At 43.7% G+C, this 12,501-nt stretch overlaps 1 protein-coding gene across 1 annotated transcript in view; it reads right to left on the bottom strand.

Moving 5' to 3' along the window:
- The window catches only part of rsph14 (radial spoke head 14 homolog), a 998,814-nt gene that overhangs the window by 943,484 nt on the left and 42,829 nt on the right, over positions 1 to 12,501 (bottom strand). Inside the window, exon 3 of the mRNA XM_038793258.1 lies at positions 8,143 to 8,261. Coding sequence (XP_038649186.1) covers positions 8,143 to 8,261 — 119 coding nt within the window. The remainder of the gene's footprint in view (positions 1 to 8,142; positions 8,262 to 12,501) is intronic.

The raw sequence follows: 12,501 nt of genomic DNA, 5'->3' as shown, positions 1-12,501 counted from the left end.
CAGTTGTTCCGGTTTGCCAAATCGCGCGAATACTTAATCCAAATGTTTGTTTTCTTTTCTGAAGTCATCGACTTCATTATCATGATTTCGGGCCATTTAGAACGTGTGCCATGGTTGCTTTGGCTAATGCCAAGGGGGAAGTGGTTGCAGAGGTGGAGTATTTCGTATCTTGCACAAGACTGACATTGGCCTACTCTTTCTTCAATTTAAGAGTCTAGCCCCAGCCACCAGAAAAAGCTCCTTACAAGCTGTTTCATAGAATACATGGAATTCCTACAGTGCAGAAAGAGGCCATTCGGCCATCGAATCTGCACCGACCCCGCGAAAGAGCACTTCCCTTAGGCCTACTCCTCCGACCTACCCCCATAAACCCGCGCATTGATCATGGCCAATCCACCTGGCCTGCACATCTTTGGACTGTGGGAGGAAACCACAGCACTCAGAGGGAACCCACGCAGACACTGGGAGAACTGGCAAACCCCAGTCATCCACGGCCAGAATCAGTTGCTTTCCAAAAACAGGTCTCTCTCTCTCTTGGAGTTCCAAGGATCCGATACTGCAGCCCGCCATGTGCAAAGGCACGCAGTTGGAAAACCCCCCAGCTTTGATAAATAACCCTTTTTTAAAAAAAAAATACAGCCTACCCCCTTATTTCCTAACTTTCTCTGCTAGTTTTCCATGAGGATTTTATTTCTTTAGCCCATCAATTGTTCAAATCCTATGGCTCAACAATCGACGCGCTGGCTGAGGATCTCATTCTCTTTTCCCACTTCCGACTCTCCAAGCGCTCCTACATCACAGTCGCATAGAGAAAAATGTAAGAACGGTCCTGAGTGCTTTCCAGCATTTTCATAATTCAGCTGCATTCTTAGCAAGGCTAAAGCCCTGCTCCTGACAGCCAGTTTTACCACACAGTTATGGATGGTGGAGTGGTCATCCAAAAATCAATCTTCAACTCAAAGTCCAGATCGGAGGTTTGTTTTCCTGACTAGTTCACTGAAAAAAAAACTAATTGCCAGCTTTGTTTTCAATACTGTAATTTTTTGGGGGGGTTTACTTTTACTCACCGTATAAACAGAGAATAACCAGTTTGCCACACCGTAGGCTATTTAACCAGTTGTAAGAGTTTATTGCAGAGGTATTGCTTGATTACGGTCGGAGATGGAAGAGAGAAAAATCTCCCAAATGCCTCTGATGATATCACCACTGTTGCTCGTTATGCTCTCTCCTTAATTGGCTCTGTTTATGACGGTTAATATGGTTGCCATCCTTAATTCTAATTACGTTTGCTCAAGAGTCACCAGGTATCTTTTCCATACCGCCACAAGATTCAAAACCGAATACTGATCAAAGACTCGATACACCAGTTAGTAAGTACAAAATCAATACTCATTTATTTACACACAGTCAATTATACTCATGCACAAACTCTACTAACTAAACTATCACTACTACTAAAAGCCTATACTTAGCTTCGGGTGCCCACACAGTCAGAGGAACAATGGCCGTTGTCCGGTTCTGAGGCTGCTGGCATCGAACTTGTATAGAATAGTAGCTAGGAGCGTCTATCTCGTAGCGTGCGTTGACTCTGGACTTACTTGTCTGGTGCAGCTGCTAGGCAGGTCTCTCGCTGCTGAGAGCCAAGGCCAAGAAGAATGATTCTTGCTTGGGGTCTTCTTTTTATATCCCAAAGGGGCTTCGCGCGCTTTTGGGTGGGCCTTGAACTTGGCCCCAATTAATTGGACCATATCCTAATCATCAGTATTGATTTTCTCCAATAAAGGTGTGGCTGCCTGATCGCTGGGTGGGCCCTAGGTGACCGTTGGCCTGGTTTTGTTTTAGTCTCCACTGGCGCCGGGATGTCTGCTTTGATATCGTTTGCTTAAATGTTTCTCTTTTGTCCCCGGAAATAGCTCATTAGCATGCTAATGGCTTTGCAGTATTGGTCTTGTCTGGGAGCTGCAAATTTCAATCCACAGACAAACCTTGTACCTGCTTGCTTTCTTAGCATTGTCCAATTTTTCCTTAATTCTCTGCAAGTGTCCATTTTGTGATCGGGATGTGGCCACCCCAGGTGGCTACAGCACGTACCCATGTGACATACTATACCGAAGGGCATTGGCTGCAATACCTTGAAAGGCTAATTTTATATTTGTAGAATGTCAAATTTCTCCACGATTATAAATATTTCCATATCTCCTCAAAGTATCTTTTTCATACAAAAACTTGTACATAATATTTCAACACCGTACTTAATTTAGTCTGTCTGTTTAGTGATTTATATCACTCTCTGTAAAACTTCTAATTAAGGTTAAGAAATCAAACATTTTACTTCCTGTTTTACTGTCTGTGAGATCCCCTTGACCTGGTGCAAGATTCAAACCAACATCAGGAAGGGAGAAATGCACACCACAGAGATGGAGATATCTTTTTCAGGAGCTTGCTTAGAGGTCAGCAGCAAGCACCATTGTGTTCCCACTGACTACGAAAGCTGGGCCATTGTGTAGATTACTGAAAATACAGTAAGGTTATAGGTTGAATTAAATACTACATCAGTATTATATCTCTGATGATGCCTGTCTTTTTCTTTATCACTAAATTTCACATGTTTACATGTTAATTGAGTCATACGATGCATCAGTAAATCTGCTATATTAATCTAATGGACAAATCACTTTAGTCTGTAGCAGGACTGACAATCATACAAGTTATACTACAGTTCCAGATGTGCTGTGATTAATGCAGTATCTCAAGGAAATTAATAATAATAATAATAATCTGGAAGAACGAAAGGAAATTCTGTTTGAACCAAAGGATCCACAAAAAGTAAACAAAGACGATTTAACAATGAAGACTGAATAAGTAAAATGAATGGCCACTGAACACATTTGCAGCTGTAAGATTGAATACAACTTTAAAATCTAAGTGCTTTGCACCACCTGGTGGCAAGTCACATTACAGAAATGAACTTCCAAGAGGCATAAAACTGGCATAACATTGGATTGGGTAGTCTACCTTCTAAGATCATCACATGTATCAAACAACTCACAAAAAGAATGGTCCCATTTAATTTGGGTCCATCATAAACATTAACTTAACTGAGGGAAGCAGTATGATAATCAATCAATTAGAATGAACCTCTGATCTAAATTATGGTGCTTCACAGAGTGCTGGGAACATAATTTTTTAAATGTTCTCAAAATGCCATGCAGGCAAATTAACTACCATGGTCTAGAGCACGACTTAACAAATGGGAACTACGTCCCCACAGCGAGCGCGTTTAGCCACTTGTTTCCGGCGCTTGCAGCACCGAGGAACACAACGCTACCTAAGTTGACTCCGGTTAGATAAGGGGCCTCAGCGAGCCGGCACTTAGTCCCATTTCCTGCACTGAAGAGCCCCGCTCGCCAGAACTCCTCAGTGCAGAGAGATCAGGACGTCATTTTTCAATGGTGTCCCGATCTCTCAAGCCCCCAAAGCAATGCCCGAACCCCACCCCTCCCCACAAGCCCCAACTTACTGTATGTGGGACCCCTCCCTCACCTCAGAAGGGCAGCCCCCGCCTGATGACTGCTACACATAAAATGCCAGCCTGGAACCTGGGCACCTTGGCCAGGCTGGCACCCAGGGGGCACTGACAGGCTAGCAGTGCCAGGATGTCCAGTTAGCACCAGCAGTGGCAGAGTGCCACCCTGCCCAGAGGGCATCTACCTGGAAGTCTCCAATCCCCTGGGAGACCCCTACGAGCGCAATTCCATCCGGTTCCCCTTTGTGGAGATCAATACTGAACAGCGCTCACCCGCGGTCTCGAAGGCGAAAGGGACAAAAAGATTTAATCCCTCAGTTTCCTCAGGGAGCTGCATATTAGTGTGTAAAATTGCTCTAATATGCAGATTTGCCAAAAAAAGTGATTACGCCCACAATGGGCAGGCTTCACATTGCAACGTCTCGCGAGATCGAGTTCAATCTCGTGAGGCGTGGAGAACCGAGTTGATCCCAGGAGCAGGGTCTCCGCCATTTACCATGCGACGTGGCACGCAGTGTGGCTGGCAGATCGCACCTCTAATGTGCAATACATCTGGAATAGGATGATGCGCGATCAATGAACACAGAAACGAAGGAGTAGTCCGAATCAAAGGCTTTAATCTACAAGAAGTGTGCCCAGCAGCAGGAGTACCGAAAGAACGATGGCTGCTGGGAAAGACGGGTTCTTATACTCTGCCTTGTAGGCGGAGCTACCTTCCTCTCGACCAATGAGAAGACAACACTTGGGCCAATGGGCAGCGAGCCTTCTACACCAATAGCAGCTCACACTCCCAGGTACCGTAGTACCTCTAGTCATACTACCACATAGGATAAGTTTAAAATGGTTAAAACTCTGTTCGAGAAAATTAACATAATAAAATGTTATCATTGTTCGTTATTTCTATGAAGACGTTATAGTATTTTGTACAGGATGTATTGTTGATCTCATCAAAATAGATAGGTGAGAGGGGATATGGGGCGCATAAAGAAGATGGAATATCTAACTCTGGGTTAACTATTTACCAGTAGGAAGGTGCTCTGCTCAATACTTAGACATTTTCAGATAGTTTTGCGTATTTACAAACAACCTGTTTCCTCAAACCTTTTACAGAGCTGGCATTGAAGTAACGAATAAGTGTGAATACATGCACCGTATTACAGATATAGAAGCAAGATATGCTTGCGACAGTCGTGCTGTGACCATTGCTGCCTTCATCTTTGGTATTGTCATTGTTTACAGCAGTTGTGCAACAAAAGCTACAGCGGATACCTCCAAATTGGAGTCGGAAATGTTGTTTTTGTTAATCCGCACAGTCATTAATAATGTTAGGTGGTGTGTTCATTTGCATGTGTTCACTCAACTCTAGTTTTGCTATATATAATTATCTGCAATACATTAAATCTGTGCATTATATTATGAATGGCATGTCGTGCCAACGTTCTAAAGCAGGGTTTTTCAAATTGCAGGTCGCAACCAGCGGTGGGTCATGGGCGGGTGTTGAGAGGGTTGTGGAGCAATGCCAGCCACAACTGGCTTTTAAGTGGAGAATGCCGGCCGAGACCGGCTTTTAAATGTGAATGATGCAGTCTTCCCACCAGAGGTGGCAGCAGAGAGGTCGCACATCCGGCACAAACACTGACATCAAGTGCCCGTACATCCTTGCTTTTGGTGCAAAATCATGGAAGAGAGATAACTCCATTTTCTAGCTGCAAGCAAGCAAGACAACAGGACTGTGAAGAACTGAAGATGGATCGTTTTGTTATAAGGAAGAAAGGACCAGAGGCACAAACAGGCCAGGAACTCAAAACTGAATCTGTTGGAGAGAGCTGTTCAGAAGAGTCCAGGGCAGGACAAAGCAGTGCTAGCGTGAGCTGTATACAGAGCTCCAGGGCCTCTGGTGAATAGTCCAAGAACAAACTGAAATCCAGAGCAAAGCAGTATAAAGATAATTTCTTGAGGTATGATTTTGTTAATTGTGCCAATGCAAATCAGGCTACAAAGCCCATTTGCAATATATGCTGGCACGTACTGGCAAATAAGAGTTGGATGCTTACTATGTCTTACCTTGCATACATGTTTTCAATACTCAACAAACCAAACCTCAAATTGCAAGGGAAGGATGATGATTGCTTTTGGCACGATGAAGAAATAGTTGCTTTCCAAAAGTCATTGAAAGTTTGGTAAGTACAAGTACAAATCCCAAACTACTACCCTTTCCCCACAATGCTACAACACATCAAAAAAAAAAAGTGTTCGTAAGGGACCTTATTCAGTTGCATCTGGCTGCACTGATCAACACTTTTTGTCAGTACTTTTCAGTGGAGAAGTTTCAGATATTGAAAGAGGTGGGCGAAAAATCTTTGAGTTTGAGACCTCAGAGTCCATTATTAACTTGCAGCGGACTCCAAATTAATTTCTACGCTTCGCCTGTGACAGCACATTAAAAACACGCCACAAGTCCATGAGGCCGTCAGCATTCTATCGTGTCTTGGAGGAGTATCCAGTGCTAAGTAAAATTAGCATTTTGTTGCCATTGCTCTTCACAACGACCTACGTGTGGGAGGTTGGATTTTCCATCCTCACAAAGATGAAGACAGCATAAAGGAACCGGCTGAACTCCACACCTGCTATGTGCATTGCCCTCTCCTCCTATGAACCTGATTGGAGTGAGGTTGTGAGGACCAAGCAGGCTCAGCTGTTGCACTAAAGGCAAGCGAAAATGGTGTGTTGTGAAGGTTGGCCGGCATGGGTCGCGAGGGTTAGTTGGCGTGGGTCGCGAGGGTCAGCCGCTGTGGGTCGTGAAGGTCAGCCAGCGTGGGTCGCGAAGGTTGGTAAAAGTGTCCCGGTTGGTAAAAGTGGGTCCCAGAAAAACTACTGTTCTGAAGGTACCCCATATGATAGGTGGTGCCGCAAACATAACTAACAAATTAAATGTAAAAGGATGTCACTTAATGTTTGTGACAACAATCAGCCAACACATTCAAGTCTCAATGGTTAAAAGGCATTTCTGTTAAAAAATATATAAAACAGTGATCCCACTTCACACCGTATGGGAAAAATATATTCAAACTTCACAATATAGCAAATTTTCCAAATTGCAAATACACCCATTAAACCAAAATGCTACATTGTAGGAATGGAATCAATAAGGCCGCAGGAAAAGCTAAACAATGAGTTCTATTGCTTGCAGATAAATTATTCAAACAGCTTCTGGTATATATAAATCCGGGAAAACATAGTAAACAACCCACCCATCTCAACTCCGAATAAAAGGACATTCTTCCCCCTAAAAAACACGTGGCAAAGACAGGTCACTGCGAGGATGACGTCGCCTGGGCATAATTACACCTGAAGTGTAAAACAAACCTCCATTACCGGGTCACCCAAGTGAATTCATTTTTTTTTCTAATTCTAGACCAAGCGGTATCACATATCAAAAATGGCACATGGAAAAAGAATCCAGAAGAAATATATTGAGAGTGGAAAACAGCACTGAGCAAAACAAAAGCAAAATACTCTGGATGTTGCAAAACTGTAATAGAAGTAAGCGACTGTTTCAATTCCCCTCGCCCCTTTTGAAACGTTTTTAGCTTTAATCACATACATACGATGACGTGGGAGATGTGACACAGAAACAGGCCAGTTCATGTTGGTGTTTATGCTCCGCTCGAAACTCCTCCCATCCATCCTCATCAATGACTATCCGAACCGATGCAAGTTTTTCACCATCCAGTCTACTGAAATACGTCAGTTTTCAAAACCCGCAGTAAGTCCCACATCATTATTTTCTTCTCATTCCAATAATGCCTCTATAAATACAGGCAATTAGATATTCCATAACCTTTGTCCAATTCCAGTCTTGTGTACATACAGGCCAATAACAGTTTTATCACAATTTCAACTTTAGAAAAGTAGAAAGCATTTGGAGCTTCAAAAGCTCTTAAATACATTACAACCTCTCATTGCTCTTTGTTTCCCCCTATTCAGATATATAGGAGATAAATAATATTTTATCAAAAGCTGTGAAAAGTATGCAAACTATGTCCAAATGATATACTTTGCTACTCAAAAGGCATGAACTGTCACAAATACAAGTTATTTAACATAGCAATTATTTCCAAATACCTAAAATCAAATTCATATCTCCTCTAACATATGAATGAACTATACAAGGAAAGTGTAACAACCCACTATGACCGCTTGATATCATCTCCCTTCAGAGATCCTCGATCACTATCAATCAGTGTAAGTCTTCCTCAATTATGAGTCGCAATTGGTCACAATTACTCACCGAGCATTTTGAATAATTCAGTAGGGGATGTGTGGGTAGGTGAACAGAGCAAGAAACAGAGCACGCAAATTTTACATTTAAGAATTATATATTTTTCATCAGATAATAGTGGAATGATGCATAACTCTAGGAACACAAATCAGCTTTCAGAGAGTTCGCATATTAGCACAACACTGGAAACATTTCAGTTTCCCAAACAATATAACTTGCTATAGTTGCCCTAAATTAGCATGCAAAATTGTTTAAAAACATACATGTCAATCACAGCATCCATTACTTTGCTCAATACATCTTTCTTTTTCAGCTCGCTGAATTAAGATCCTACCTGCAGGGATTTGTGCAAACATCTCCATAGCCATGTGCATGTTTTTACGACAGATATCCTCAGGATCATTAAGCAGCTCAGACAGTGGCACAATTATATCATGCTCCAGAAATGCAAACCTGCAGGAGAAAAGAAACAAGGAGAAAATAATAATAAAAATATTATGCAATAAACTTGACTTGAATGTCAGATACCTACTTATCACTAAAATACAAAGGGCATTTTTGGCAATGAAATTATATTTTGCATAAAATAAAATTTGTATTTGTCACACTTCACAAAAGACTGTGGGGGGGAATTTTGATTAGCGGTCAGTGAGAATGGTGGCGCATGCACAAAATTCAGAGAGACTCAGAAAACGTGATTCACTCCGGCGTGATCGCGATTTCTGATTTTCAGCCCCCGTAGCCTGTGAAGTAATGCAAAACATGCCGCAGGAGCCGGCCAACCTCACTTTAATATATTAGCATGTAATTTGCGAGAACTCACTCGGGACTTCCTCCCTCACTGATAATTCAGGGGATTCTGGCGCCATTTGCAACAGGTTTATATAAACGTGAACCTGGTGGCCTCACCACTGAGCGGGATTTTGGTGGTGAGCACTCAACCAGCCAGCCATCAATCTCCAGGGTGTGAAATGCTCAGGGCGCACCAGAGAGGAAGTGGGGACATTGATATGTTCAACTCTGGGCCTGGACTGGACTTTCAATTTCAGGGGGAGGGATCGCTCATAGGCCTTACCTTCCCTTCATGTTGGGGCACCCTTCCTTTAGATAGATAGATAGAACAGTACAGCACAGAACAGGCCCTTCGGCCCTCGATGTTGTTAAGGGAGTCTTAAGGCTGGCTTGAAATTATCACTTTCTGTGTCCTCCTTGCTGGGCTTGTGCCAAAATTATCCCTGAGGGGGTTCCCCCTCCTTATTGGGAGCTGGAAAGTGGGTGGGAGGGTCAGCACTGGGGGCAACTATGAGGTTCTTGGGTGGGGTTCCATGAGAGACCAGGCTGTAATGGCAGAGTGGAGAAATCAGGAATGGGTTGTATCCATTCCTCATGAGGTATGGAGAAACCTCTCAGTGTGTGTGTGTGTGTGTGTGTGTGTGTGGGGGGGGGGGCACTACACTGCCTTGCCCCATCTTGTAAAACCAGAATTTGGGGGGGGGGGGGGGGGCTCACTCAGGAGGAAACACACGTGTGGAAGTCCCAAAGGGGTGGAGGGATGAGGAACGAGGAACAGGGATCTGTCAGGAATCCTCAACACTCACTTTGCAGTTCTTTTCCTTTTATTGCACGCTTCAGGAGAATCATGAAGCCGTTTAGTTGGCTATTCTACTCATAGCAATCGAGCAACAACAGAGATATCAACGTGCCATTGTGCCTGATACCCATTTTTGAAAACCATATTTAACCGCGCCCGCATTACTTCCACATGGCGGGGGCGGTGCATTCTGGAGGCCAAGACAATACTGGGCCGAACCCCGTAATGATATGTCAACGCTTGCAAATATCGGTTTTGCATGCCGATGCCAGCACGGGGTGTTTATTGCATTGCCGCCACCAGCGAGGCCCCAGAGCATGGCGGATAGTTCAGTGGCCAACCTCAATTTTCGGCGGAAGCCCAATTCTACGTCCAATCGCTCTTTGTGTTTTATAGTGTACAGTATTTTAATTAAACTGCCATTGCTTATGGGCCTATTGGCTAAAAGGAGCATGAGGTCAGATGTAATGCCTGGATCTGGTATTTCTCTCTTGTGGGGACCATGAATTGGATTCAATTTGAATTGGTTTTTGGAGCAGGCAAGGAGTTGGATTAGGGGTTTGCCCTTGTCCACACTCTGAGCTCTGGCTTTGTAACTCTGATAAAGTAATGTAAAAAAAATAATAATTAAACTGGCATAAAAATGTAACAAACTATCTAATATACCTTTTCCAACCACTCCCTTTATAACTACCCTCACTCTCTATACACAAACAGACAAACAACACAGAGGGGAAAGGGTGATTTAGGGGTAAACAAAATATTAATAAATATAAAAGGATAAATGATCTTTGATGCACTAGAATGGCTTCCAGTTAATGTCTTTCTGAAGTTTAAGCTTTCGTTTCTGTACTTCTTCCTGCTAGGCTCGAGATTGTTTTGTTTCCTCTGGCAAGGTTGTCTACTTTCTCTGTGTGATGATTGTCATCTATATTATCATCTCTTTGTAAATAATAATACATGAACAACTGTTGTCCATCACCAGTCTGATTATTTGAATGTATACAGAGTCATATCAACACTGTCAATAAAAATATAAATACTTTGAAGCTCCAAATGTTTCCAAAAAGAAAAAAATAAATCCAAACAAAGGGGATGTTATGATACGTAGATTGTCATCTGTATCATCTGTACGTAAATAATAATAATATATATATATAAAAAACTGTTACAGGCCCACCCAATTGCCAGAGAGAGCTGGAGGAGCAGATAGGTAGAGAGATTTTGGATAGGTGCAAAAGTAACAGGGTTGTTGTGGTAGGGGATTTTAATTTCCCCTATATTGACTGGGATCATTTAGCGCTAGGAGTTTCGATGGGGCAGAGTTTATAAGGTGTAGCCAGGAAGCCTTCTTGATGCAATATGTAGATAGTCCAACTAGGGAAGGGGCAGTACTGGATCTGGTATTGGGGAATGAGCCTGGACAGGTGGTTGAGATTTCAGTATGGGAACATTTTGGGAGTAGTGACCACAATTCCGTAAGTTTTAGGGTACCTTTGGATAGGGATGAGGATAACCCTCGCATTAAGGTGCTAAACTGGGGAAAGTAAGAAGTCTTACAACACCAGGTTAAAGTCCAACAGGTTTGTTTCAAACACGAGCTTTCGGAGCACGGCTCCTTCTTCAGGTGAATGGAAAGGCTTGTTCCAGAAATGTTTATATAGACACAGTCAGAGATGCCCCGGAATGCGAGCACCTGCAGGCAATCAAATCATCAAAGATGCAGAGAGAGAGGTAACTCCAGGTTAAAGAGGTGTGAATTGTCCCAAGCCAGTTCAGTCGGTAGGCCTCTGCAAGTCCAGGCTTGTTGGTGGGGGCCGAATGTAATGCGACATGAATCCCAGATCCCGGTTGAGTCCGCATTCATGCGTGCGGAACTTAGCTACAAGTTTTTGCTCAGCAATTTTGCGTTGTCGCGTCTCCTGAAGGCCTCCTTGTAGAATGCTGACCCGGAGATCAGAGGCTGAATGTCCTTGACTGCTGAAGTGCTCCCCAACTGGAAGGGAACAGTCCTGCCTGTTGATAGTCGCACGATGCCCGTTTATTCGTTGTCGCAGTGTCTGCATGGTCTCGCCAATGTACCACGCTTCGGGACATCCTTTCCTGCAGCGTATGAGGTAGACTACATTGGTCGAGTCGCACGAGTATGCGCCGCGTACCTGGTGGGTGGTGTTTCCACGTGTAATCTCTGCAAGACATGCCAGATCATCGACATGGACACCACCATTACACGTGGTACATTGGCGAGACCATGCAGACACTGCGACAACGAATAAACGGGCATCGTGCGACTATCAACAGGCAGGACTGTTCCCTTCCAGTTGGGGAGCACTTCAGCAGTCAAGGACATTCAGCCTCTGATCTCCGGGTCAGCATTCTACAAGGAGGCCTTCAGGAGACGCGACAACGCAAAATTGCTGAGCAAAAACTTATAGCTAAGTTCCGCACGCATGAATGCGGACTCAACCGGGATCTGGGATTCATGTCGCATTACATTCGGCCCCCACCAACAAGCCTGGACTTGCAGAGGCCTACCGACTGAACTGGCTTGGGACAATTCACACCTCTTTAACCTGGAGTTACCTCTCTCTCTGCATCTTTGATGATTTGATTGCCTGCAGGTGCTCGCATTCCGGGGCATCTCTGACTGTGTCTATATAAACATTTCTGGAACAAGCCTTTCCATTCACCTGAAGAAGGAGCCGTGCTCCGAAAGCTCGTGTTTGAAACAAACCTGTTGGACTTTAACCTGGTGTTGTAAGACTTCTTACTGTGCTCACCCCAGTCCAACGCCGGCATCTCCACATCAAACTGGGGAAAGGCAAATTACAATGACATTAGATAGGAATTGAAGAATTTGGATTGGGTGCGGCTGTTGGATAGTAAATCAACATCGGACATGTGGGAGACTTTCAAGCGACAGTGATTAGGATTCAGGAAAGTCACATTCCTGAGAGAATGAAGGATAACTATGGGACGTTTAGGGAGTTTTGGATAATGAAAGATATTGTGAACCTCGTCAAAGGGGCAGCACGGTAGCATTGTGGATAGCACAATTGCTTCACAGCTTCAGGGTCCCAGGTTCTATTCCGGCTTGGGTCA

The sequence above is a fragment of the Scyliorhinus canicula genome, chromosome 1, assembly GCF_902713615.1.
Source record: "Scyliorhinus canicula chromosome 1, sScyCan1.1, whole genome shotgun sequence".
Classification (NCBI taxonomy): Eukaryota; Metazoa; Chordata; class Chondrichthyes; order Carcharhiniformes; family Scyliorhinidae; genus Scyliorhinus; species Scyliorhinus canicula.
This window is presented reverse-complemented; position numbering and strand designations above follow the sequence as displayed.